Raw genomic sequence first — 27302 nt, forward strand, 5'->3', positions numbered from 1 at the left:
GAATGTAAATTCCATGAGACTAGGAATCCACTTTGCTTGTCTTGCTCACTAGATGTATCATGGCAACTAGAACAGTGTCTGGTATATAATGACTGATGAATGAGTGAATGAATGTGTGAATGGATGCATGCATGAATGAACAGGAATATCAGCCAGAGGGTCCATGTCCACACTGTCCACACTGCAGCAGCAGCTTCCTTGGGATAAAGAGCACTGCCCAGGAAGTCCCTGATGGATTATCTTTCACCATCCTCATTCTACTTTAGGGTGTACCAGAAGACTTTTTAGCAAGATGCAGTCATTGCTGGGTCTGGCTAATCTACCCCACAGCCATTCTACTGAGCTCTGTAAAATATTGTCAAATGAGGTACAGTGAGTGAACTTCAGAATTCTACACTCACTTTTTGACCCAGTTCTTTATGGAGTGCTTTGAAAATTACTGGGCATTTTTGATTACTGTCAAGCCCAATTAATAACTCAATAAGAAAGCTACTGAGCACCTATTGTATGCCTGGCACTGTGACATTTGTGGCAGGCAAGTTAAATGTAGGTCATAACATTTACTTTGACTTTGAACTACTACTGAGGACTAAATCTTCATACACATAAAATAATTGAGACAAAAATTATATTCGATAATGCACAAAACTGCATGCCATGGACTATGAATGCAAAAGGCGTTCAACAAACAATGTAGGCCAGAGAAGACAGCTATAGCCTATTTTGAACGTGCACTCTAAATCTACTGTTTTACGGTGGTGTACTTAATACTCATATGTTAGGCAAGTATTTTACTTTAAAAATTAGATGTTACATTTTTGGCATGCTCTTTCATTTTGCAAAAAATATTCATTTATATTCTCCCATTTAATGGTCCCCATAATAACAGTCAGCTTTCACTGAGTACTCGTTATATACCAGACACTGTGCTAAGTGCTTTTACATGGATTATCTCAGATAATACTCATGATATACCTATGAGGTAGGTATTATTATAATACCCATTTTACAGATGAAGAAACTGAGGTATAGAAAAGTTGGGTAACTTGCTAAGTTCCCAAGTGGTGGAGTCACAATTAAAGTGCTGAAAGTCTGACTCTGAGTTGCTGCCCTCAGCCACCACACTCCACTGCCTCTTCCTAAGTCCTTTGTTACAGATAAACAGCAAGGAAAATATAATGTTTTTCCTATCATTCCATGGTGACATCGCTGTTGAAATCTTGAGGTATCTGATACGGAAGGTACTTCTGTTTGTTCTCTTCTCTAACTGTACCCTCTTGTCCTGTCCAGGAGTCCAAGGGTGTAGGCAACAGCTACTCTGGTGGTTGCTCCTGGGGCTCAGAAATGGAAGTCCTCCTGGTACTGAATGTATAGAACCTCATGACTCTGCTCACATTTTCTTTTCCAAACTCTTTTACAAAGTTTCCTCCAATCATGATTATGTCTCCCAAAGACCCTCAGTGGGAACAATGTCTGAGCTCTTTAAAAAACTCATTCTTGTTGGCTTTTTGAATGTTGCTACTTCCCAGCAAAAGGCACAGTTAATCTATTCCTGGTTGATGTGCCCACTTCTATATTTCCTTGAATGCTATATTTTCCTGAATGCTTTGTTGCTAAGTAAAATCTGGGAAATGTTATATCTCCATCCACCTATGGGATGAGAGACATGCTATTTAGGCATCAGAGATTTTGAAAAAATAACCAGAGCTTTCTTGTAGTAAAAGGGTAAAACTATGTAAAACAACACCACTACATACCAAAACAGAAGTTTGAGAATTAGAAACACAATAACATTTTTGAGGATTAACGGGGATTTAAGTATGTTTAAGAGCCAATATTTATTTCTTCTTGGAAATACGAGTCCGATTTTAATGTAAAATGTAGGGAGATGTCTGTATGTTAGATAAAGAAGATGGTGAACAATTTTCAACAAAAGTGGATGACAGGGTCAAAAACAGAAGCTAGAATTACTAAAATGACCAGCCCTTCACCCCCCTGAAAAATCACAAATGATGTCAGGTTTTCCACAGTGAAGAAAAGAAAAATTAATTTTTGGTCTCCATCCATTTTAGTATATAAATTCATCTTCTCAGACTGTCTTGGCAGGTAAAAATATTTAATATTTCATGAGTGGAAACTATTTGAACTATTTATGATTTGTATACAGGGCAAATAAAAGGTGGGAAAAATGAGGTTGCTAAAGACAATGACATTTTTATAGGGTCTGTTCACTTTCCTGATTCACTGATACCAGAATTTACCAAGCGAAATCTCATGCTGAAAAAGCACTAAGCAGGGCAGAAGTTGAGACACAGATGTAGAGAACAGACATATGGACACCAAGGGGGGAAAACTGCGGTGGGGTGGGGATGGTGGTGTGCTGAATTGGGTGATTGGGATTGACATGTATACACTGATGTGTATAAAATTGATGACTAATAAGAACCTGCTGTATAAAAAAACAAACAAACAAAACAACTAATAAAAAAAAAAAAGCACTAGGCAGCGTGCACTGTTGTGCCCACTGTGCCCCAAATCCAGTGGCGATTTCAGATTAATTTAGAAGAAACTTAGCGGTTTTAGAAATCTCCTTTCTCAGCCAGTGAGCGGGAAAGGCCAGCATGGCCCCTTGACGGGAAGGGAATGTTCCCATGAATTGCACCCCCTTATCATTTCCATTCAAATGAGGCAGAATTTCATAACCTGCCTCGGCTGCCTCATTTCTCCAACTCCAATGTGTAAAATTAAAATCTGATAAAGGGAATGCTGTACTGGAGACTTTCATTAGCTCCAGGGCTGTCTAAGCTCCATTTAATTAAAAAAGGTTGCATCCAGTTGACTCATTCAGTATGAAAATTATTTGGTACCTCTTTTTTTTTCTAAACTGTGGAAAAGTGCAGTGTGTTTTAGAAGGTTGGAGACATAGGATACAAATGACCTCCTCATAAGCAAAATTTCGGTTCCAGAGAAAATTCTTCTCTTGCTAACTAAACATACAGAAATGTGTTCTTCGCCTTTAGGGAGCCCTGATAGTATTAGTGAGGCTTCGAGGAATTGGTTTCAAGGAATAAAAATGGAGGGTGCTTGGTTTAAGGAAAAGGAGGGAGGAGGGTTGGAACAAAGACCTCACTGGAGAGTCTTTCTTCATTTGATCATGGGCTCAAAGTCCTTTTTCTTGCACTGGCTTTTATTTAAAGATGCTTAGGTGGGATGGTATATACATGCTCAGCAAGCAGATCTGTGAGCTTCAAGACAGTGAAAATGCAGATTCCCTCAATTGACACTTGTTACTGCATAACTGTAGTGAAATATTCTGATACTCCCAGGAGAAATATTTGGTCAGAAAGGCTGTTCTCCATCCTAAGAAAAAAACTACTCTGGTGAACAGACAAAATCTAGAGAAAGTCATCCCTCATGCAACTGTTCCCACCCACCTCCCCCAATATTTGAAGGGTCTGGCATGATACCCACTTTATTTTTAAAAACTGAGAGTTTTACTATTTGCCTTTACTGTCCTTTCAGCAGAGTGGAAGTTCAATATGAATAACAGGAAGTCAAATTATTTCCCTTCTCTCCACACTCCATTTGCACCAAAGGCTTTAAAAAAAAATCAAATAGTACAAGCCTGAAAATTCTATTTCAAACAACCTTTCTTTCCTCAATTTGCGGGTTTCAAGTAAATTACCTGTGGCTTGGGAAAAGGGATTTGGAAGATGAAGAAGAGTAAACAAAGATCACCTGTGGTTTTGAAAAGAAATGACAGAGGCAGAATTAAACTCAGCGTCTCCCTGCTTTCTAACTCTGCTGGAGAAGCAATCATTGCAAGGGGAGGATTAACAGATATTTATCCGGATGGATCCTCTCACCATGGTCAGGTCCCTTCAGGGCCAGGCGGGTCTGATGATGGGGAAGAATCTCAAGCTTGACCTGGTCGGTGGTGTTGGCCAGGAACTGGGTTGCTTCTGCGAGCGTACAGTACTCCATGCTGGTCCCGTCGATGGACAGGATGTGATCGCCCACGTGCAGAGCACCACATCTACGGAAAGGAGAAAGTCTCACTACGATGGAGAGCCGTCCTCCTGGGATTCCGACTTTCACGTCCTCATAGTTAAAACTTCACACGGTTTTCACTTACTTAAGAAAAAAAAGGAATCGTTTGGATGTTATAGGAAACACCGCCTCTCAGATGTTAAGTTCCTTGGATATGAAGAGGAATGTAAAACCTTGTAGAATATACAGAAAAACTCAAGGAAATGTTTTTCTTTTGTCCTTCATAAAAAATATATTATTTGGGGGGGGGCTGGTGATGCTGCAAGTTGAGGGGAAGTGAGCGGGAAGGGAGGGAAGAACAGGAAAATGTTTCCCCTTGACTTTTTTCTGTGAGTTTTCCTCCTAGGTTTTTATATCTGTGAGTTGGTAAACATTCAGAATGTGAAGATGTGACTCACAGAATGGGAATAGGGTCATTTACAACTATTTTCTGTGTTAATGGGAATAACTTGGGGAAAGACTGAGCCAGTGCTTGCTCAGAATTGTCTCACTCAAGCTCCCAGATCACCAGTGCTTGATTACTGTGTTTTATTTTGTTTTTCTGGAGTTAAACAATTATTAGTACAAAAGCTCTCGATGATGATGGAAATTATGCAGGAGTCAAAGAGTAGTCAGAGGAGGCCTTCGTGGTGAGTGGGGTGCGGGGGTAGCTGGGATGGGGGGCTGGCTGCTACATCCTGCTGAACTCAAGAGATTGGCTACTGGATGAGTTGAGAACAGCAAACACAGCAGTCAGCACCCCGAGGTACCAGTCAAGTGGACAGCTGCTTAATCTGCTTACCCGCTGCGAAATGGGAAAGAAACAGGGAGAAAATGAAAGCATCCTGCACCGTTGAATGGGAGAGCACCCGTGGGTCAACGGCCATGACTGTTAAAGGGCTGAATGTAGGTAACAGCCAGCACAGTGGAGCTGTAGATGGACCACTGCAGGGGTTGCCACAGGTGCATCGGAATCAGAGGTTCACCAGGCAGGGCCAGCGCCTGGGCAGAAGAGGGCTGGAAACATGCAGGGAGATTGGGTAGTCAAGTATTGGGTTGGCCAAAAAGCTCGTTCAGGTTTTTTGGTAAGATCTTACGGAAAAACCCAAATGAACTTTGCGGCCAACCCAATAGATCTAAACATTTCCACGGTGACCAGAGTCTACTTCTCAAGACAAAAGCATTTCAAGTCATCTAAAAATAAAATTCCACGTGGATGCACTTGGAGTGCTTCAGCTATGAGCTGGGGGTTTTCTTACCAGAAGCTGTAAAATAATTTATCAGGTGCTAAGGTAGTCTTTTTTCCCCCTTCTTGTAAGTCTAAAATATTAATTAGGAAGAAGAGTTCAGGATAAAAGTCTTGCGTTTTTATTGTCATGGGAATGAATGATGTTTTCAGGGACCCTTGAAAATGGTGAAACCCTAAGACTAACACACTATGACGGTGGAGGGCCTTTCTTTCAAGATTGTATCATTTAAAAAATGTTGTTTTATTTATTTCAAAAAAAAAAAAGGAATAAGATTGTATGGTGGCAGGATTAATTGTTCACATAATAAAGATCTGCTTAGCTACCCTAAACCAAAAACGGGCTATTACCCTAGGACACAGTAGGTACATGTGCTGAGTTGCTTGACTTTTTTTCCCATTTCTAAAGGCCACACCAAACATTTGGGTGAAGCAACATTACATGATGGGGTGGCTGATAAGGTAGGTGAATTTTTAAGCGCTAGAACAGTAACTTGTTCTGTATATGAAGCTTGCATAAACTGGTAGAAGAGCTCCTTTTTTACTGTGTGTGTATATGTGTAGGTATTACATATGTGCATGTATATACATATATAAATATATCTCTACATATTTTAACACACATGCAGTTTTGGAGAGTAGGCACTCTCTATGACACTCACCTGTCTGCGATACTTGCAGATTTGATTTTGTCTATGACAATGACCTGTTTGTTACAGCACATCGAGGTAGTCAGGGCCACACCAAGGCTGGCACCAGGAGTTTTGGCAACTTCAACTAGTAGTGGCCCGGATGCTGTTGCCACAGAATCTATGGAAGGACAAATTTCAGAAAACAAAACAAAACAGGATAAATAATCAAACAGACACATGAAAAAGGTGGAGAATGTTGAGTCTGATGTTGATCTGTTAACGTTATCACCGAAACTTAGATTTCCCTCCGTGTACTATCCCCACGTCCAGTGCGTGGTAACTTCTTAGGGCATCTTTTAGGACACCTGTTCTATCGAGCTTGTATTACAGTAATATGTGCACGGGTTTATCTCTTCAATTAACACTTAAGCTTCACATCAGCTGGGATGATGTCTTGTGTAACTTTATGCCCTCTACATCACTAGGCACAGTGCCTGGCACATACTGGGTCTCTTGAGAAAAGTTTAAAAAATTAATTAACTCAGTAAACATCGCAGCACCTACTATGGATGGATGGATGGATGGATGGATGGGAAGGAAGGGTGAATAGATGATGTCTCTGAGTAGGCCAATAGTAGGAAGGCATACGCTACGTTAAATATGTAAATCCTCTGGGTTATCCCTATTCTGGCTCTGATCCAGGGTCACCTCTCCCTCAGAAGCATCTTCGTACATGCTTTATTTTTAGCTTGGAATTCTCTTCATTCCATCAACTGGTACTTGGGGATGTAAACATCAATTCCTCTGGGAAGCCTCTCCTGACCTATGATTTGGTGAGATCCTTTTCTCCTGTGCTCCCACAGCCTGCTATTTTCCTGCTGTTGTCGCACACACCTCATTCATTTTTAATGACTAGTGTGGATGACATGCCGCTGTCCTTTGCCAGATGGCAAGCTTGCTGTGGAGGCAGAGCATGTGTCTTGTCCATCAGAGCATCCACAGTGCCCAGCATAATGACTGGCACACAGAGGTTGTACAATAAATAGTTGTTGATGAATGTATGGATAAGTGAGAAAACTCATTACGTCATTTAAAGCTCAGAAGAGGCAGAGGTCACACGGGAAAGAGGCCTGGACATGGATTTATAACACCTGTACTTATTTCTTCTTTTCTCAATATTTTGCGTAAACGAAGAAATCATGGTATCGTACACTAGTTACTAAAATTTTCTAAGTCTGCTTTCTTACCTAGAAAATGGTACCTTTTCCTCAGCGTTTACTACAATGGAAATCAATGTATAGTTAAAGCATTTTGTAATTTATAAAGTGCTATACACATAGAATATTATTACTATTATTATTGATATATTATGACCTCAAGCCTTTGAGTCATCTCACTTTTCAAGACTGTATATTTTTGGTAGTATTTTTTTTTAACATCTTTATTGTAGTATAATTGCTTTACAATGGTGTGTTAGTTTCTGCTGTATAACAAAGTGAATCAGCTATATGTATACATATCCCCATATCCCCTTCTTCTTGCGTCTCCCTTCCAACCCTCCCTATCCCACCCCTCTAGGTGGTCACAAAGCACCGAGCTGATCTCCCTGTGCTATGTGGCTGCTTCCCACTAGCTATCTATTTTACATTTGGTAGTGTATATATGTCCATGCCACTCTCTCACTTCGTCCCAGCTTACCCTTCCCCCTCCCCATATCCTCAAGTCCATTCTCTACGTCTGCGTCTTTATTCCTGTCCTGACCCTAGGTTCTTCAAAACCATTTTCTTTTTTTTCTAGATTCCATATATAGGTTTTAGCATACAGTATTTGTTTTTCTCTTGCTGACTTACTTCAGTCTGTATGACTGACTCTACGTCCATGCACCTCACTACAAATAACTCAGTTTCGTTTCTTTTTATGGCTGAGTAAATATTCCATTGTATATATGTGCCACATCTTCTGTATCCATTCATCTGTCAATGGACACTTAGGCTGCTTCCATGCCCTGGCTATTGTAAATAGTGCTGCAATGAACATTGTGGTACATGACTCTTTTTGAATTATGGTTTTCTCAGGGTATATGCCCAGTAGTGGGATTGCTGGGTCATATGGTAGTTCTATTTTTAGTTTTTTAAGGAACCTCCATACTGTTCTCCATAGTGACTGTATCAATTTACACTCCCACCAACAGTGTCAGAGGGTTCCCTTCTCTCCACACCCTCTCCAGCATTTATTGTCTGTAGATTTTTTGATGATGGCCATTCTGACTGGTGTGAGGTGATACCTCATTGTAGTTTTGATTTGCATTTCTCTAATGCTTAGTGATATTGAGCATCCTTTCATGTGTTTGTTGGCAATCTGTCTGTCTTCTTTGGAGAAATGTCTGTTTAGGTCTTCTGCCCATTTTTGGATTGGGTTGTTTGTTTTTTTGATATTGAGCTGCATGAGCTGCTTGTATATTTTGGAGATTAATCCTTTGTCCGTTGCTTCGTTTGCAACTATTTTCTCCCATTCTGAGGGTTGTCTTTTCATCTTGTTTATGGTTTCCTTTGCTGCGAAAAAGCTAAGTTTCATTAGGTCCCATTTATTTATTTTTGTTTTTATTTCCATTTCTCTAGGAGATGGGTCAAAAAGGATCTTGCTGTGATTAATGCCATACAGTGTTCTGCCTATGTTTTCCTCTAGGAGTTTTATAGTATCTGGCCTTCCATTTAGGTCTTTAATCCATTTTGAGTTTATTTTTGTGCATGGTGTTAGGGAGGGTTCTAATTTCATTCTTTTACATGTAGCTGTCCAGTTTTCCTAGCACCACTTATTGAAGAGGCTGCCTTTTCTCCATTGTATATTCTTGCCTCCTTTATCAAAGATAAGGTGACCATATGTGCGGGTGTTTATCTCTGGGCTTTCTGTCCTGTCCCATTGATCTATATTTCTGTTTTTGTGCCAGTACCATACTCTCTTGATTACTGTACCTTTGTAGTATAGTCTCAAGTCAGGGAGCCTGATTCCTCCAGCTCCGTTTTTCTTTCTCAAGATTGTTTGGCTATTCGGGGTCTTTTGTGTTTCCATACAAATTGTGCAATTTTTTGTTCTAGTTCTGTGAAAAATGCCAGTGGTAGTTTGATAGGGATTGCGTTGAATCTCTAGATTGTTTTGGGTAGTATAGTCATTTTCACAACGTTGATTCTTCCAATTCAAGAACATGGTATATCTCTCCAACTGTTTGTATCATCTTTAATTTCTTTCATCAGTGTCTTATAGTTTTCTGCATACAGGTCTTTTGTCTCCTTAGATAGGTTTATTCCTAGGTATTTTATTCTTTTTTTTGCAATGGTAAATGTGACTGTTTCCTTAATTTCTCTTTCAGATTTCATCATTAGTGTATAGGAATGCAAGAGATTTCTGTGCATTAATTTTGTATCCTGCTACTTTACCAAATTCATTGATTAGCTCTAGTAGTTTTCTGGTAGCATCTTTAGGATTCTCTATGTTTAGTATCACGCCATCTGCAAAAGGTGACAGTTTTACTTCTTCTTTTCCTATTTGGATTCCTTTTACTTCTTTTTCTTCTCTGATTACTGTGGCCAAAACTTCCAAAACTGTGTTGAAAAATAGCGGTGAGAGTGGGCAACCTTGTTTTGTTCCTGATCTTAGTGAAAATGGTTTCAGTTTTTCACCACTGAGAACGATGTTGGCTGTGGGTTTGTCATATATGGCCTTTATTATGTTGAGGTAGGTTCCCTCTATGCCTACTTTCTGGAGGGTTTTTATCATAAATGGTGTTGACTTTTTTCAAAAGGTTTTTCTGCATCTATTGAGATGATCATATGGTTTTTATCCTTCAATTTGTTAATATGGTGTATCACATTGATTGATTTGCGTATATTGAAGAATCATTACATTCCTGGGATAAATCCCACTTGATCATGGTGTATGATCTTTTTAATGGGCTGTTGGATACTGTTTGCTAGTATTTTGTTGAGGATTTTTGCATCTATGTTCATCAGTGATATTGACCTGTAGTTTTCTTTTTTTTGTGACATCTTTGGTTTTGGTATCAGGGTGATGGTGGCCTCATAGAATGAGTTTGGGAGTGTTCCTCCCTCTGTTATATTTTGGAAGATTTTGAGAAGGATAGGTGTTAGCTCTTTTCTAAATATTTGATAGAATTCGCCTGTGAAGCCACCTGGTGCTGGGCTTTTGTTTGTTGGAAGATTTTTAATCACAATTTCAATTTCAGTGCTTGTGATTGGTCTGTTTACATTTCCTATTTCTTCCTGGTTCAGTCTCAGAAGGTTGTTCTTTTCTAAGAATTTGTCCATTTCTTCCAGGTTGTCCATTTTATTGGCATATAGTTGCTTGTAGTAATCTCTCATGATCCTTTGTATTTCTGCAGTGTCAGTTGTTACTTCTCCTTATTCATTTCTAATTCTATGGATTTGTGTCTTTTCCCTTTTTTCTTGATGAGTCTGGCTAATGGTTTATCAATTATGTTTATCTTCTCAAAGAACCAGCTTTTAGTTTTATTGATCTTTGCTATCATTTCCTTCATTTCTTTTCCATTTATTTCTGATCTGATCTTTATGATTTCTTTCCTTCTGCTAACCTTGGATTTTTTTTGTTCTTCTTTCTCTAATTGCTTTAGGTGTAAGGTTAGGTTGTTTATTTGAGATGTTTCTTGTTTCTTGAGGTAGGATTGTATTGCTGTAAACTTCCCTCTTAGAACTGCTTTTGCTGCATTCCATAGGTTTTGGGTCGTTGTGTTTTCATTGTCATTTGTTTCTAGGGATTTTTTGATTTCTAGTCTTATAACGTTGTGGTCAGAAAAGATACTTGATACGATTTCAATTTTCTTAAATTTACCAAGGCTTGATTTGTGACCCAAGATATGGTCTATCCTGGAAAATGTTCCATGAGCACTTGAGAAGAAAGTGTATTCTATTGTTTTTGGATGGAATGTCCTATAAATATCAATGAAGTCCATCCTGTTTAATGTGTCTTTTTAGGCTTCTGTTTCCTTGTTTATTTTCATTTTAGATATCTGTCCATTGGTGAAAGTGGGGTGTAAAAGTCCCCTACTATTTTTTTTTTCCCCTACTATTATTGTGTTACTGTCAATTTCCCCTTTTACGGCTGTTAGCATTTGCCTTATGTATTGAGGTGATCCTGTGTTGGGTGCATAAATATTTACAATTGTTATATCTTCTTCTTGGACTGATCCCTTGATCATTATGTAGTGTCCTTCTTTGTCTCTTGTAATAGTCTGTATTTTAAAGTCCTTTTTTCTGATATGAGAATTGCTACTGCAGCTTTCTTTTGATTTCCATTTGCATGGAATATCTTTTTCCATCCCCTCAGTTTCAGTCTTTATGTGTCTCTAGGTCTGAAGTGGGTTTCTTGTAGACAGCATATATATGGGTCTTGTTTTTGTATCCATTCAGCCAGTCTATGTCATTTAGTTGGAGCATTTAATCCATTTACATTGAAGGTAATTATCGATATGTATGTTCCTATTACCATTTTCTTAATTGTTTTGGGTTTGTTATTGTAGGTCTTTTGCTTGTCTTGTGTTTCCTGCCTAGAGAAGTTCCTTTAGCATTTGTTGTAAAGCTGGTTTGGTGCTGCTGAATTCTCTTAGCTTTTGCTTGTCTGTAAAGGTTTTAATTTCTCCATCGAACCTGAATGAGATCCTTGCTGGGTAGAGTAATCTTTGTTGTAGGTTTTTACGTTTCATCACTTTCAATATGTCCTGCCTCACCCTTCTGGCTTGCAGAGTTTTTGCTGAAAGATCAGCTGTTAACCTTATGGGGATTCCCTTGTATGTTATTTGTTGCTTTTCCCTTGCTGCCTTTACTATTTTTTCTTTGTATTTAATTTTTGATCATTTGATTAATATGTGTCTTGGCGTGTTTCTCCTTGGATTTATCCTGTATGGGACTCTCTGCGCTTCCTGGACTTGATTGACTATTTCCTTTCCCTTATGAGGGAAGTTTTCAACTATAACCTCTTCAAATATTTTCTCAGTCCCTTTTTTTTTCTCTTCTTCTTCTGGGACCCCTATAATTTGAATGTTGGTGCGTTTAATGTTGTCCCAGGGGTCTCTGAGACTGTCCTCAATTCTTTTCATTCTTTTTTCTTTATTCTGCTCTGCAGTAGTTATTTCCACTATTTTATCTTCCAGGTCACTTATCCATTCTTCTGCCTCAGTTATTCTGCTATTGATTCCTTCCAGATAATTTTTAATTTCATTTATTGTGTTGTTCATCATTCTTTGTTTGCTCTTTAGTTTTTCTAGGTCCTTGTTAAATGTTTCTTGTATTTTCTCCATTCTATTTCCAAGATTTTGGATCATCTTTACCATCATCACTCTGAATTCTTTTTCAGGTAGACTGCCTATTTCCTCTTCATTTGTTTGGTCTGGTGGGTTTTTACTTTGCTCCTTCATCTGCTGTGTATTTCTCTGTCTTCTCATTTTGCTTAACTTACTGTGTTTGGGGTCTCCTTTTCACAGGCTGCAGGTTCGTACTTCCCGTTGTTTTTGGTGTCTGTCCCCAGTGGCTAAGGTTGGTTCAGTGGGTTGTGTAGGCTTCCTGGTGGAGGGGACTGGTGCCTGTGTTCTGGTGGATGAGGCTGGATGTTGTCTTTTGGTGGGCAGGACCGCGGCCAGTGGTGTGTTTTGGGATGTCTGTGAACTTAGTATGATTTTAAGCAGCCTCTCTGCTAATGGGTGGGGTTGTGTTCCTGTCTTGCTAGTTGTCTGGCATGGGGTGTCCAGCACTGGAGCTTGCTGGTCGTTGAGTGGAGCTGGGTCTTAGCACTGAGACGGAGATCTCTGGGAGAGCTCTCGCTGATTGATATTACGAGAGGCCGGGAGGTCCCTGGTGGACCAAAGTCCTGATCTCGGCTCTCCCACCTCAGGCTCAGGCCTGACACCTGGCTGGAGCATCAAGATCCTGTCAGCCACACGGCTCAGAAGAAAGGGAAAAATGAAAAAAAGAAAGAAAGAAAAAAATACATTAAAAAATTATTAAAATAAAAAATATTAAAAAGTGATTTAAAAAATAAAAAGGAAGAGAGTAACCAAACCAATAAACAAATCCACCAATGATAACAAGTGGTAAAACCATGGCAAAAGCAAACCTACACAGACAAAATCACACAAAGAAGCATACACATACACAGTCACAAAAAGAGAAAAAGGAAAAATAAAAAATATATATAAATAAAAAGGAAGAGAGCAACCAAATCAAGAAACAAATCTACCAATGATAATAAGCTCTAAATACTAAACTAAGATAAACATAAAACTAGAAACAAATTAGATGCAGAAAGCAAACCCCAAGTCTACAGTTGTTCCCAAAGTCCACTGCCTCAGTTTTGGGATGATTCGTTGTCTATTCAAGTATTCCAGAGATGCAGGGTACATCAAGTTGATTGTGGAGGTTTAATCTGCCGCTCCTGAGGCTGCTGGGAGAGATTTCCCTTTCTCTTCTTTGTCCGCACAGCTCCTGGGGTTCAGCTTTGGATTTGGCCCCGCCTCTGCATGCAGGTTGCCTGAGAGCATCTGTTCCTGCCCAGACAGGATGGGGTTAAAGGAGCAGCTGATTAGGGGGCTCTGGCTCACTCAGGCTGGGGGGTGGGAGGGGTATGCTATGCAGGGCGAGCCGGAGGCAGCAGAGGCCGGCGTGACGTTGCAACAGCCTGAGGTGTGCCGTGCGTTCTCTCGGGGAAGTTGTCCCTGGATCCCGGGACCCTGGCAGTGGCGGGTTGCACAGGCTCCTGGGAGGGGAGGTGTGCATAGTGACCTGTGCTTGCACACAGGCTTCTTGGTGGCAGCAGCAGCAGCCTTAGAGTCTCATGCCCGTCTCTGGGGTCCATGCTGATAGCCGCGCCTCGCGCCCGTCTCTGGAGCTCATTTAGGCGGTGCTCTGAATCTCCTCTCCTCAGGCACCTCAAAACAATGGTCTCTTGCCTCTTAGGCAGGTCCAGACTTTTTCCCAGACTCACTCCTGGCTAGCTGTGGTGCACTTAGCCCCCTTCAGGCTGTGTTCACGCAGCCAACCCCAGTCCTCTCCCTGGGGTCTGACCTCTGAAGCCTGAGCCTCAGCTCCCAGCCCCGCCCGCCCCGGCGGGGAGCAGACAAGCCTCCCGGGCTGGTGAGTGCTGGTCGGCAGCGATCCTCTGTGCGGGAATCTCTCTGCTTTGCCCTCTGCACCCCTGTTGCTGCGCTCTCCTCCGTGGCTCCGAAGCTTCCCCCCCGCCCACCCCCTGTCTCCACCAGTGAAGGGGCTTCCTAGTGTGTGGAAACTTTTCCTCCTTCACAGCTCCCTCCCAGAGGGGCAGGTCCCGTCCCTATTCTTTTGTCTCTGTTTTTCCTTTTCTTCTGCTCTACCTAGGTATGTGGGGAGTTTCCTGCCTTTTGGGAAGTCTGAGGTCTTCTGCCAGCGTTCAGTAGGTGTTCTGTAGGAGTTGTTCCACATGTAGATGTATTTCTGATGTATTTGTGGGGAGGAAGGTGATCTCCATGTCTTACTCCTCTGCCATCTTGAAGGTCCTCTAGGTAGTATTTTTATGACTTTCTACTGCTCTGGTGTTTGAGACTTCATTAATACCACTTTGTCTTCCTGCAAGTACATCTTTATCACCAAGCCACCACTCAGATATGGTGAACTAGGAAATCTGTATTCCTATCGCTGAAGCTCAGGCAATATGCACTGACTCCTGAAGCTAAAAGTCCCCTGGGAGAGAGCCATCTTCAGTCCCAGATGAAGCAAGATTTTTCTTAAATAACGTAAAGATGAGAACAGTCATGCCAACCGCATTCATATTCCAGGGCTAAGGATTATTGTATGCACTATGTTTCTTAAATGATTGGTAATATTTAGTCCTAAAAACGGTTAAAAGGCCTGTTCCTCTTCCTGTCAATTTCAGGGCAGAGTCCCATTAATAAAAACTGGGAGGAGCCAAAGGTCTTAGTCCACTAAGAGGATTTTTTGACTCTGGGGTGTTATGGCTATAATTTTCCCATAAACCTAACCCTCTGGTCCTGCTCACCCTGCTGTGTCAACACCCTGATCTCAGGCCATTGACATCATCTGGCTTCTCTTCCTTCTCCCTCGTTTCCTGCTTTGTTTCTCTCCAGTGCTTCCCTTGGTCATGTGCAGCCCAGGGTCCTGCTTTACTCTCACCTTGGAGTTTATAGTGAGTGGTCCCAGGCCTATCTGCAACAGTGGTTTGCATGTCATCTGTCCCACTGGCACCTCCTAGTGAAGAATTCTGGTCAGTCCTTGTAGTCCCTGTGTGAGCTGGCTTTCCAGCCCCTGTGTGAGCTGTCCTTCCATCACAAGGGTAGCTGGTTCTTCCCCCCTTTCAACTCTAACAGTCAAAGTTCTGCTGCTAAGCCAAGTGCACATAATCTGATGCCTATAGCTCCATCCCCAGAGGTCTATTGTCCTCCTCTTTCTGGAGTTTGCTCCCTTGCAATGTCTTCTCCTGTTCAGGTTGAACCTCATATGAGCTCTGGCCTAGTGGGGCCTTTTCTCACATTATTTTTATAGAACTTTAGGACTAATTTTAGAAGGACTAATTTCCCAAATCATTTCTCATAGACTTGTTGGATTTTTAATAGACAGGTTTGTGAGGTGACAATCACATGTATTCTTCCACATGGTTTTCTGTCTAAAGATAAATTTATTGGGCTTAACAGATGAAAGTAAGAAAGTTTTTTGTTACTTATAACTTAACCTCTTACAAATGACAGAAATAGAGTTGTTCCTTGGCATCCCATCTTTCCTTCTTTCTTAGTAATAAGCTTTCTGAGTTTTAGCTGAGCGAATGGTTGCCCAGCTAAGGACAACATTTCCCAGCGTCCTCTGCAGTGAGGTGCAGCCATGTGACTAAGTTCCAGCCAATGGGAAGTGAGTAGAAGTGAGATGTGACACATTCTTAAAAAGAATGTCTGTGCCCTCCCCTACCTCGTTTTCCCCTTCTTGATGTTGCACTGTGGGCCCAGAACTGGTGAGCCATCTCCCACCAGGCAGACAAGGGCATGGCACTTGGGGGATGCTTAGATTCCTGAAACTGTATCTCCAGAGATTGCTTGCTCTCCCAAGAAATAAACTTCTACCACATTTAAGCTAGTAGCGTAAGTTTGAGTTTTTGTTGCCAGCTGAATCTGTACTGTGACAGACCTTTTCACTTGAGTTTATGCCTCCAACATACCTTTCTTGAACTTTTATTCTAAGAAGCAGCTATTTATAGTTGTTTGCAGATGTAAATTTTATAAAGCCACCATCAACCATCACCCAGTACACACACTAGGTTTTCATGTTTCTTAAAAGCATTACATCAGGATTAAAGATCAGAGTTTATAAAGAGGTTATCGGCATATGTGAAAGTTGTTTAAATATAAACTCTTACATTGCTATTCTTTTTTCCTGGCCTATATATTTGTCAAGGTATTAAAAATTACATTCTTATGTTTGGTTCTAATGTTCCAGTTATAGTGAAGAATATTAAATTTTTTCTTATACAAAGAAATGATAGGAACAGGAACATTAAGAAGCATAGAAAAAGGGTATCATATTTTCTGCCACCATTAATTTAGAGGGAGAGAGAGAGTGTACTCATAGCTGCTCTGGTGCACCTCTGGAATGGAAACTAGAATAACAGTCTCTCTTTAAGCAGTACTTTCCCCATGAAAGCTTTGAAGGAACAACAAATGCAACATTTACATTTGGGGGAGCCTAACGTGCAATTAATGAGTTTCTTTTAAAATTTAAAGTGGAAAGCTTCAGAACTCTGAAAAGAGAAATGTAAACTCATGGTTAAGAGAAGACACAGTGTGATTCTAAGCTGGGCTCAGATCTGGAGGTCTGGAGGGTGGTCCTGGCTATGCCACCAACTTACCATGTGGCCCAAGCCATCATCTCCCCTGGACCTCATCTTCTTAATCTGTAAAATTAGGGGACTTCAATAAAAGATCTCTAACTCTGATAATCTATGACTCTGCAAAGAACTAGCAATGTCAGTAAGGAAGAGCCTAGCGGGAATTGGAAAATTAGAGAAGGTTAATAAACTTTATGAAAATACACAATAGCTGAATTTAAATTCCAGTATCCTACGAATGGGTAGAAGAGGGGAGCTGCTAGATATAAAGGTGATTCTAGACAATTAATGTTTATCAAAATGGGATGCAGGGTCTTCCCTGGTGGTGCAGTGGTTGAGAATCCACCTGCTAATGCAGGGGACATGGGTTCGAGCCCTGGTCCAGGATGATGCCACATGCCACGGAGCAACTAAGCCTGTGCACCACAACTACTGAGCCTGCGCTCTAGAGCCCGCGAGCCTCAACTACTGAGCCCACATGCCACAACTACTGAAGCTCGCATGCCTAGAGCCTGTGCCCCACAACAAAGAAGAAGCCACCGCAGTGAGAAGCCAGTGCACTGCAACAAAGAGTAGCCCCCACTCGCCGCAACTAGAGAAAGCCTGAGCGCAGCAATGAAGACCCAACACAGCCAAAAATAAATAAATAAATAAATTTATATATATATATAAAAAGATGGGATGAAAAACCTCAGACCTTTAAATATTTTGATGACAACACTAACATCCTTTAAAGGCTGAGCTTGAGGGATGGTCCCCCACCCTCCCTCGTACATTCATCCCATAATATGAAGCATTCGCATTAAGAACTTTCTAGGGCACAACTTTAACTTTCTAACAAGACTGTGTCATAATGAGGTCCTAACTTATGCAGAAAAAAATGATGAGGAAAAGGCGGCGCTTATCTCATGTAAAGCTGATCAGGGATTGTTGACAAGAGCTTACAGCGTATGAGCTCAGTCCTCTGTTCTCTCTCCTTAGCAGCCCAGAGTTTCACCTCACCATGTGCACTCTCAAATGCATGTGTCCAGCACACATCCTTCACTGCTGCCTTGCACAATTCCTGAATGTCTCATAAGCCTATCAAACACAACATGTCCAAAGTGAATGGTGAGGCCACCCCACTTCACTGATTCTTCTCCATGTCTCCTCCTAGTGAATGGCTCACGCTTAATTCTATCAGGCAAACCAGAAACCCAGGAGTCATCCCCAACTCCATCTTCTCCCTCACTCTCACAAATTCCTCTTGGTTCTAATTTCTAAAGAGTTCTCAATTTCATTCTTTCTTTCCAAATCCATCATCACCATTTTAGTCCAAGCTTCCATCAACTGATATATCCCTCATCTTCTCACGGCTCCCAACTTCCCCAATCCAGATCCAATTTTTTAAAAGTGCAGATCTCATCATGTTAACCCCATGCTTAAGACCTTTTAACAGCTGTTCTTGTAACAGGGTAAAATGTATTATCGGAGTCTTCAAGGACCTACATGATCTGGCTCCTGCTTACCTCACCAATTTCCTTTACTAGCATTCTGCCCTTGATCTCTCTGCCCCAGCTTCCTACTCCTCTTTCAATTCTTCAAAAACACTGTGTGCCTTCCTGCCTCTGGCCCCTTATATACACTGTTCTGTCTACCTGGAATGTTCCAACTCTCCCCTGGTCCCTCCTTCAATGCTGCTCTCTGCTCAAATGTCACTTCTGCAGGGATTCCTGCCCTGCCCTGCAAACCACGTCAACCTGTCTGCTATATGCTTTAACAGAACCCTGTGCTTTCCCTTCACAGCACTTCTAATAAACGTAATTCAACAATTAGTTGTTCAATTACCTCTTTAATTAATTGTTCTTTGATTAATAATGTAAACTCCATGCTGTAGGGACTGTGTACATCCTGCTCATGACTGTGACTCTCCATATTGTCTACATAGCATCTGTGTACACAGCAGGTGCTCAATGTTATTTGTTGATGGAATGAATGAAGACCTATTATTTTATTCAAGGTGTTATGCTAACAGTAGTGATGATGCAGACATTTAAGTCATATTGTTATGCTTAAGAGTTCCTAGTGTAGTTGAAATCATGTTAACCCCATGTTTAAACCCTTTGAATGGCTGTTCTTGTAACAGGGTGCACATGCATACCCAGATGATGTTGATGATGAGGGATAGTTTTCCTTTGTCTAAATTCTAAGCCTGCATAACGAATTCTATCCAATGCCTCATAATACCAGACTGAGAAGTGTTTGAGTTTATCTGATGGCAAAATCACTAGGGAACAATCCATTCCACGAAAGGTAACCCACCTTCTTCCAGATGGAACTTGAACTCATTGGTCATTTCCCTTCTATAAGTGGGTGTTGTAATAGTTGGAAATGGTCAAGTAAATAAGCTACTTCCAGGATTATGAGCTCTTGAAAGAGACTGGCATCACTCAGAGATTGAACAAAGGTTCTGTACGCTAACAGCATGAAGAGATGTGAATGCTCTGGATGCCTGGGAAAGGACACTGTCTGCCCATTGGAGAATCTGCCAGACCAGATGGTATGCAGAGGGCTCTGAGCAAATCACGTTGACTGACAGCTGAACAGAAACATGGAGTAGCATAAGCTTACTAAGTCAAGGTCCTAGCAAAGAACAGATGATATACTCAAATTAGGATAATTTGATGAGATTTTAATGAAGGAACTACAGTAAGTCCCTTACATATGAACCTCCAAGTTGCGAACTTTCAAAGATGCGATGTGCCTTTGCATGCCTAATCACGTAAGTTAGTTCACATGTCTGGTGTACACTGTCACATGCGTGCATCCTCTACAAGTGGTTGTGCTTTTGTGTACTTTACTGTACAGTACTGTATAGAGTACAGTAGGACAGTAACTTTATTTCAGGCCCAGGATGTCTGGAAGCAAGCGTAAAAGCAGCGGTATATAGCTGATTGTGTTAGTTGGGTACCTAGGCTAACTTTGTTGGACTTATGAACAAATTGGACTAATGAACGCGCTCTTGGAATGGAACTCGTTCGTATGTAGGGGACTCACTTATTTAGAAATGTGTGGGCAGGTTATAGGGAAACCACAAGGGATAATGCAATACTCTGGGGTTAGAAGCAACAGGGCACCATACTGCACTAGGCCCAAAAAGGCAAAGGATAGAGCTGTTAGCGAAACCAGGATTCAGAAAGGACTGTATGGAGAGGGCTAGCTGACAGGAGCTGGGACCTTCAGCCAAAGGATGCAGCCATCCCCAGTGAATCCACAGGGTGAAGCCAGGGAATACACTGGACCTCACTGTCCTCCCTCCCTCTGATCTCTGGCCACGATTCCCTCTTAGCTAAACCCAACTGGAGCCAGAGGACATGGGAGCCCATAATGCAGGCCACACAGGTCATAGTGCAGAGTAGCATGGAGAAGGGTCGTGAGCAGTTCTGGAGGTAAGAAGGAGGATATCCTTATTTGTACATATCTCCACTCAACTTCTTTCCACAAAAGTCTGGAGGCTGCTTGCTTTAAACAAAATATGTAATATAAAGAAGCAATCAGGAAGAATAAAAAGACCTACGAATGCTTGCCTATAAGGGTTAATAGAGATGCTTTGACTGAATTGCAAAAATGACTCTAAATTATAGGTAAATCCACAGAGACAGAGAGTAGATTAGTAGTTGCCAGGGGTTGGGGGCAGAGGGGAATAAAGAGTGACTGCTTCAGTTTTAGAACCAGGCAGAGCTTATGGTAGCACAACATTGTGAATGTACTAAATGCTACTGAATTTTATACTTTAAAGTGGTTAATTATATGTTATGTGAATTCTGTTACAATTAAAAAAATATGACTATACTTCCTGGAAACTACAACGGTTACAGGAACATTGTCAATTATGCAGTTCTCACTGTTGGAGAAGAGGAAGTCTTCTCATCCCTACAGTGGAAATTTCCTTGTAGCAGGGAGCTCTAAGAGCTACCTCTCCCATGGAGTTTTGTATACAGATGGTGCAAACTGATATAATGGGTAATGCCCTCAGTGCATTTTCATAATGACTACTCTTTGATCAAAGTTGAGGCATAAGATTAAAAAGCAAATCAATGCTGGTGTCTCTAAATGCGACAAGCTAATGTGATGGTCAACTTGATCTAAAGACAGATCCCTGGGTAGACAGACTGGATGTCTCTCTGGGGATCTTCCTAGATAGCAATCTTTTCCCTTACTTAGGTTTCCAGCAGAAGCTGGATGTTAGATAATTCAAGAAGGTCCTCTGTGAGGAGACCCTGCTCTGTTGGCATTTTATATATATGACTGAGACCAAGTCCAAATGCTTTGGCCAGGAGGCTGGAGAAGCCTAACTAGATTCTTGCCAGGATAGAAGATCACCCATCTCACATTCCTGCACACTGGGCGTTCTAAGTCTGCAGGCTAAGTCATCATTCCTGCAACAACATGAATTTTTTTTTAATAAATTTATTTATTTATTTATGGCTGCGTTGGGTTTTTGTTGCTGCACACGAGCTTTCTCTACTTGCGGCGAGCTTCTCATTGCAGTGGCACCACCACTCTTCATTGCGGTGTGCAGGCTTCTCATTGCGTTGGCTTCTCTTGTTGCAGAGCATGGGCTCTAGGCACACGGGCTTCAGTAGTTGTGGCGCTCAGGCTTCAGAAGTTGTGGCTCATAGGCTCTAGAGCACAGGCTCAGTAGTTGTGGCGCACGGGCTTAGTTGCTCTGCGGCGTGTGGGATCTTCCCTGACCAGGGCTCGAACCCGTGTCCCCTGCACTGGCAGGCGAATTCTTAACCATTGCACCACCAGGGAAGTCCCAACAACATAAATTTTAAAATACATTTATTGAGTGCTAACTATATTCCAGGAACCTCAGAAGGTACTGGGGACTCAAAGATGAAAATGTATTATCCCTTCCTTCTCATAACTCCTTGGGTTCCCTTGCCGAAAAGGCAGGGGGATGGGACACAACTCTTGGATTCCACTATGGAAATTTATTCTGTTGAACCTCATGAAGTGTCTAGTTACTTTTTTAAAAAAACTGCAGGACACGTAATGTTTGCAATCCCCCCACCCCCTTTGAAATCTTTAATACAGTAGGGTCAAAGTGCTTATAAAAATATTGGGTTATCTAATGGGATATGATTTCCAGCTTTCTAGGAAGATTACTCAAGTATGTCAAAAAGTATGTCAAATATGTCATCATCCACAGAAGGTGACTCAAGCTCCCTGTCCGTAGGGCTGTCTAGGGAAAGGCAATTATTTTTATTTTGTTTTGTTTTTTGTTTTTTTGGCCGTGCCGCTCAGCAGGCGGATATCTTAGTTCCCCGACCAGAGATCGAACCCGCGTCCCCAGCAGTGGAAGCGCGGAGTCTTAACCACCGGATCGCCAGCGCAATTATTATTACCAAGTATCTATGGCACATGTCAAGGGAATGGCAGTGATATGAGACCTATGGGGGTCAGAGGAGGCTGAGCGTGGTGAGCTGGGATGCTCGGATGAGCTTCTTAGATGAGAGAATTTAAACTGAATGCTTCTCAGCTGCCTTTATTTTAATGCGCTCTAGGAAAACAAACAATTTTAGCAAGTACTGCGTTCCAGCATTACCATGTGGCCGTTACTCTCCGCATCACAGAAGGGGATCTACAAATGCTCACGTTTAATTGATCATTAGCCTTTTCTGGCAATTGCCTTCCATAATAAATGTTTCCACACAGCAACATCAGGAAGCTCATACTGCCTTGTGGTATTAAGCCTATTTCCCTAGCTGCCAACCAATTCCATCCACAGAGGGCCTTATGAAAAGCCGGAGTCCAAAATCTCTGGCTTTATTCCAAGATGTCTAATAAGATGCATAGGAAAAAGAAAAGCAAGCAGACAGGGTGGATGAATGCAGAACCCTTATTTAAGAAAGTGCAAGAGAAAAAAATGGACTGTGTCAAAATGAGAAAAACAAACAGAAGAAAAATCAGGAAGAAATAATGCAGAGCCCATCCGCCGACAGAAGATTAGTTTACTCTGCTGAAGTGAAGTATGGCTGAGAAAAATGGATCATGCAGATATAAATTATTCATGGTTAAAGATGTCTCAGTCATTAAGATATTTACACTCTGACTGAAGTCCTTGCACGCTGTGTTGATTTATGGGCTACATAATTACATAAGATGCGCTGATGACTGTTTGCATGGGAAACACTTTAGGTTTTTTATTTTGTTAATCAGTTTTCCCACTTTGAGCCCTGCATTTCAATCAGAGCACGAGGCTTGATTAGAACCTCACAGGGGAGGCAAAAGAGTGTGCTTGGTAACAGCAGCTTTGCCTGCTGTACCTTCCCGTAGATAAAAAGTACCTTTGGGGGCTTTTCAACTTACCCATTAGTTAAAAGTATTTTTATCAGTGACATCCTATTCGAATAATGCTACTAATAATTTCAACCCTTTTCAGATGAGTTAGACTCTAATAAAATTTTTTTTAACTTTAAAAAATTGCTGACTTATTTTTGTCTATTGCAATACACTACTTGGAGAATATTCCCATACAACAAAAAATGTAACTTCCATATTCCAATGAGCTTTATCTGAAATCCTAAGTTTTTCTTGGGGAGTTAAAGGGGTCAAGTTGAACAGTTACTATATCATAAGAAGAGTTCAAACAATGCAAGTGAAATTAAATAACACACCCCATGTCACCTTGAGTTTAGCTAAAGCATGACTGGTGATTAACTGTCTTTCTCTGCAGCAGCCTCAACCTAGTAATTTTATTAACTTTGGAATATTTTGACATTGCCACCTCCATTTTACAGGACTGATTTTTCTTTTGTACCCTGAGTATTAGCTTATAGTGTTTTTAAAATTCTTACTGAAGTATAACAAACATATGGAGCAATGCATAAATCCTAAGGTTGGAGCTTGATAGGTTTTCATATCCTGATCTATGTAACCATACCCAGACCTAGAAATAGAACAATACCAGCATCAAAGAATTCCCACACCACATGCTCCTTTAAATCACTCCCCTGACACACAGGTAACCACCATCTTAACATCTAGCAGCCTAGGTTAGTATTGCTTACTTTTGTACTTGTAAAAAAGACTCTGCCTGTATTCTTCTGTATCTGGCTTCTTTTGCTTAATATTATGTTTCTGAGACTCATGCATATTGTTGGGGATCATTTTTAGATCATTCCTTCTCATTGCTAAACAATATTCCATTGTATAAATAAGCCATGATTTATTCATTTTACCATTTAGGTTTTTTTCTGGTTTGGAGCTAATACAAATATTGCTCCTAGGAACATTCTAGTATGTCTTTTGGTGAACACAGGTATGCATTCCTGTGGGAGTCATAACTAGAAGTGGAATTGTTGGGCTGTAGGGTATGAATATGTTCAGTTTAAGGAGATACTGTCAAAGAGTTTTTCAAAAGAGTTGTATAAATTTACCATCTCACCAACAGGGAATGAGAGTTCCAGTTGCTCCACAAGTTTGTCAGCTCTTGCTGTGGTCAGTCTTTTCCATCATAACCATTTAGGTGGGTGTGTAGTAGTATTGCATTGTGGTTTCAATGTGCATTTCCCTGGCAACTAAGGTGCTGAGCAATCTTTCATGGCTCATTGGCTACTTGGATATCTTTTTTTTACAAACTGTCTGTTCAAATCTCCCTGCCCCCAACTTTCTATTAGGTTATCTGGCTTATTATTTTCTGGGAATTGAAAAAAAAAAACATATTCTGATATGAGTCCTTTATTGGATATGTGGTGTGGAAATATATTTTCCCCCTCTATGGCTTACTATTTCAGACTGTTAAAGGTGTCTTTTGATAAAGAGAAGTTCTTAATTATTCTTTTTTTTAATGGTTATACTTTGTGTTCTCTTTAAGAAATGTTCGTTTACTGTAAAGTCATGATGATGTCCTCCTATGCTTTTTCTACAGGATTTACTATTTAATTTTCACATTTACATCAGTAGTCCATCTGGAATTGATTTCTATGTATGGTGTGGGATAAGGAGGGTCACCATATGTTTTCTCCACATGGATATAGCTGACCCATCGCCATTTTTTGAAAAGATCATTTTTCCTCAGTGCATTGCAATGCCACTTGTGTCATAAATTAGATGACTATATATGTACAGTTCTGTTTCTAGACTCTCTTCTCTGTTCCACTGCTTAATCGGTCTGTACTTCTTATGATGCTGTCTTAATTACTTTAGCTTGTTAACAGATCTGGGTACCTTGTAGTATAAGTTCTCTGGTTTTGTTATTATTCTTTAAGCCTGCCTTGGTTTTCCTTGGCCCTTTGTAGAGTGATGTTTTATTGTGTATTTACTTCAGGGGAAACTAGAACCCATTAACTAAATCAGTGAGGGAGTTGAGGCTCCTGGCTAAGGGAATAATAACATATGAAATAATCATTAGGATTATTAATAAACCTAATTATTAATAATTATAATAATTAATCCTAACGATTAATAATTGTTAGGATTTACATGGTGGGTTTCAGTATTAAATTCGATAGACTGACAGTTTTTATAGATATTTAAATGTGTTTTTTAGAATACTAATAAAAATCTTCCAATTAAAATTTCTAGGGCTCTAATCTTGTCCCCCATAGAAAAATGATAAAGAGCTTTTAAACTTTTAAAAGAGTGGGTGAGAAAAGTCAGGTCACACAATTCCTTACAGAGATTTCTGAGCTCAGGCAGAGTGACCTGGGCACACTTCGTAGATAAGGCTGTGTGTGTCCCTTACTGCACAAGCTCTGGAAGCGTGCATTTCCATTGTCAGTACCAATGCAAGGACTTAACAAAAAGGGCATAATTCTGTCTACTAGCAGCAAGCTTTCAGGAAACTCACAAGGTTCATGTCCTACTTGCTGTAAAAAGTGTAAATGAATCTGGCATTTAAGTGACTGATAACCAATGAGAAAGTAGAAATATTAGCCACAAAGTGAGAAATCCTTTAGCCTGGTTATTAAAAAGATCTGGCATATACATGACTGCTGCACAATCATCATATTCCATATCATCATTTTCCAGAAAGCCTGATTCCTCCTCCATCTAAAAACAGTCAGGGTCAGGTTTTTCTGAGTTGGATAAGTGATCCACACAGAAAATGGAATGAATCTCCATCAGGTTGTGCTGAGGCAGAGAAACTACTTACGTAGGAGTAAGTGTCTGCCAGACAGAAAAAGAATTCTTACTACTTAGGGTTCTTAACATCCCAAAACTGGAAGGGAACGTTCAGTCAGGAAGAGTTAATGGCTTAATGGCAAGACACAGACTCTGGCATCTTGTGCTAGGTTTAGCTTTATGGTTACATTAAAAGAAAGTACCTTAGTTCTCTAGGAACAGATCTGAAATAAGACAAATGAATACCAACCATGCAGACATCCTAAAAGCCAATTTACTTAAAAGGTGCCAAAAATATACTTAGAAATACTTAAAGCATCTATATTTCTGACTGACCTTGGGCTTTTACAGGGGGTAAATGCAATATTAAAAAAAAACCAACATGGGGCAAATGTACAGGTCTAAAGACATGGTTAGATAAAAAAAAGAGAAACTATTTGATTACTACGTATTAAAACCACCAATCCCTTGCCAATGAAAAAGCAAAGAAAGCCTGACAAGGGCATCAACAGAACAAGGGCACTAAGAGGGCCCCCAACTTGGGCGAATGTGACCACTGGCTAAGAATACTAGGCACACTGTCCAGTGTCTTGAATTCTGTAGGTCCTCAATAATACTCATTTATGATTCATGACATAAATGAAATTTTAAATAGAAAAGTTTGACATATAGCTGGAAGGGATAGAAAATAAGTTGAATGTCAGAATCAGGATCTAAAAAGTTTAGATAGGTTAGAATGATGGGTGAATATTTAGAAATTATTTTTAACAGGATGCATGATGATGTGCCTTACATTTTTTCTGTAAGTTACAGTTTACAAAGTGCTTTCACATATTTCATCTTGCTTTGTTTCTCACAACAACCCTCTGGGATGGGCCTGGGCATTTTTTTTTTTTTAATTTATTTTATTTTATTTATTTATTTTTGGCTGCGTTGGGTCCCCGTTGCTGCACGTGGGCCTCCTCCAGTTGCAGCAAGTGAGGCCCATTCTTCACCGTGGCGCACAGGCCTCTCACCTCTGTGCCCCCCCGCACCTGCCTCGGAGCACAGGCTCCAGGCGTGCGGGCTTCAGCAGTTGTGGCATGTGGGCTCAGAGTTGTGGCTCACGGGCTCCAGAGCGCAGGCCCAGCAGTTGTGGCGCACAGGCTTAGCTGCTCCGCCGCACGCGGGATCCTCCCGGCCCAGGGCTCGAACCCTTGCCCCCTGCATTGGCAGGCGGACCCCCAACCACTGCACCACCAGGGAAGTCCCGGGCCTGGGCATTTTAAACACCCTCCAGGTGATTCCATCATGCAGTGAAGGTGCAGGGCTGTTGCTTTGGGCTGTAGGCTTGGTCGGCAGGAAGATGTCAGTTATTACAGGTGTTCAAATAGAGCTTGGTAAGAAAAGTTCTG

The 27302-nt window shown here is 40.9% G+C and overlaps 1 protein-coding gene across 6 annotated transcripts in view; it reads right to left on the minus strand.

Moving 5' to 3' along the window:
• The window catches only part of GRIP1 (glutamate receptor interacting protein 1), a 714453-nt gene that overhangs the window by 97787 nt on the left and 589364 nt on the right, over positions 1–27302 (minus strand). For all 6 annotated transcript variants that reach the window (XM_059936436.1, XM_059936432.1, XM_059936435.1 and 3 more), the window contains 2 exons: positions 5938–6085; positions 3867–4036 (listed from right to left, as the gene is read on the minus strand). In XM_059936436.1, the coding sequence (XP_059792419.1) occupies positions 3867–4036; positions 5938–6085 (318 nt within the window). The remainder of the gene's footprint in view (positions 1–3866; positions 4037–5937; positions 6086–27302) is intronic.

The sequence above is a fragment of the Balaenoptera ricei genome, chromosome 10 (genome assembly GCF_028023285.1).
Source record: "Balaenoptera ricei isolate mBalRic1 chromosome 10, mBalRic1.hap2, whole genome shotgun sequence".
Classification (NCBI taxonomy): domain Eukaryota; kingdom Metazoa; phylum Chordata; class Mammalia; order Artiodactyla; family Balaenopteridae; genus Balaenoptera; species Balaenoptera ricei.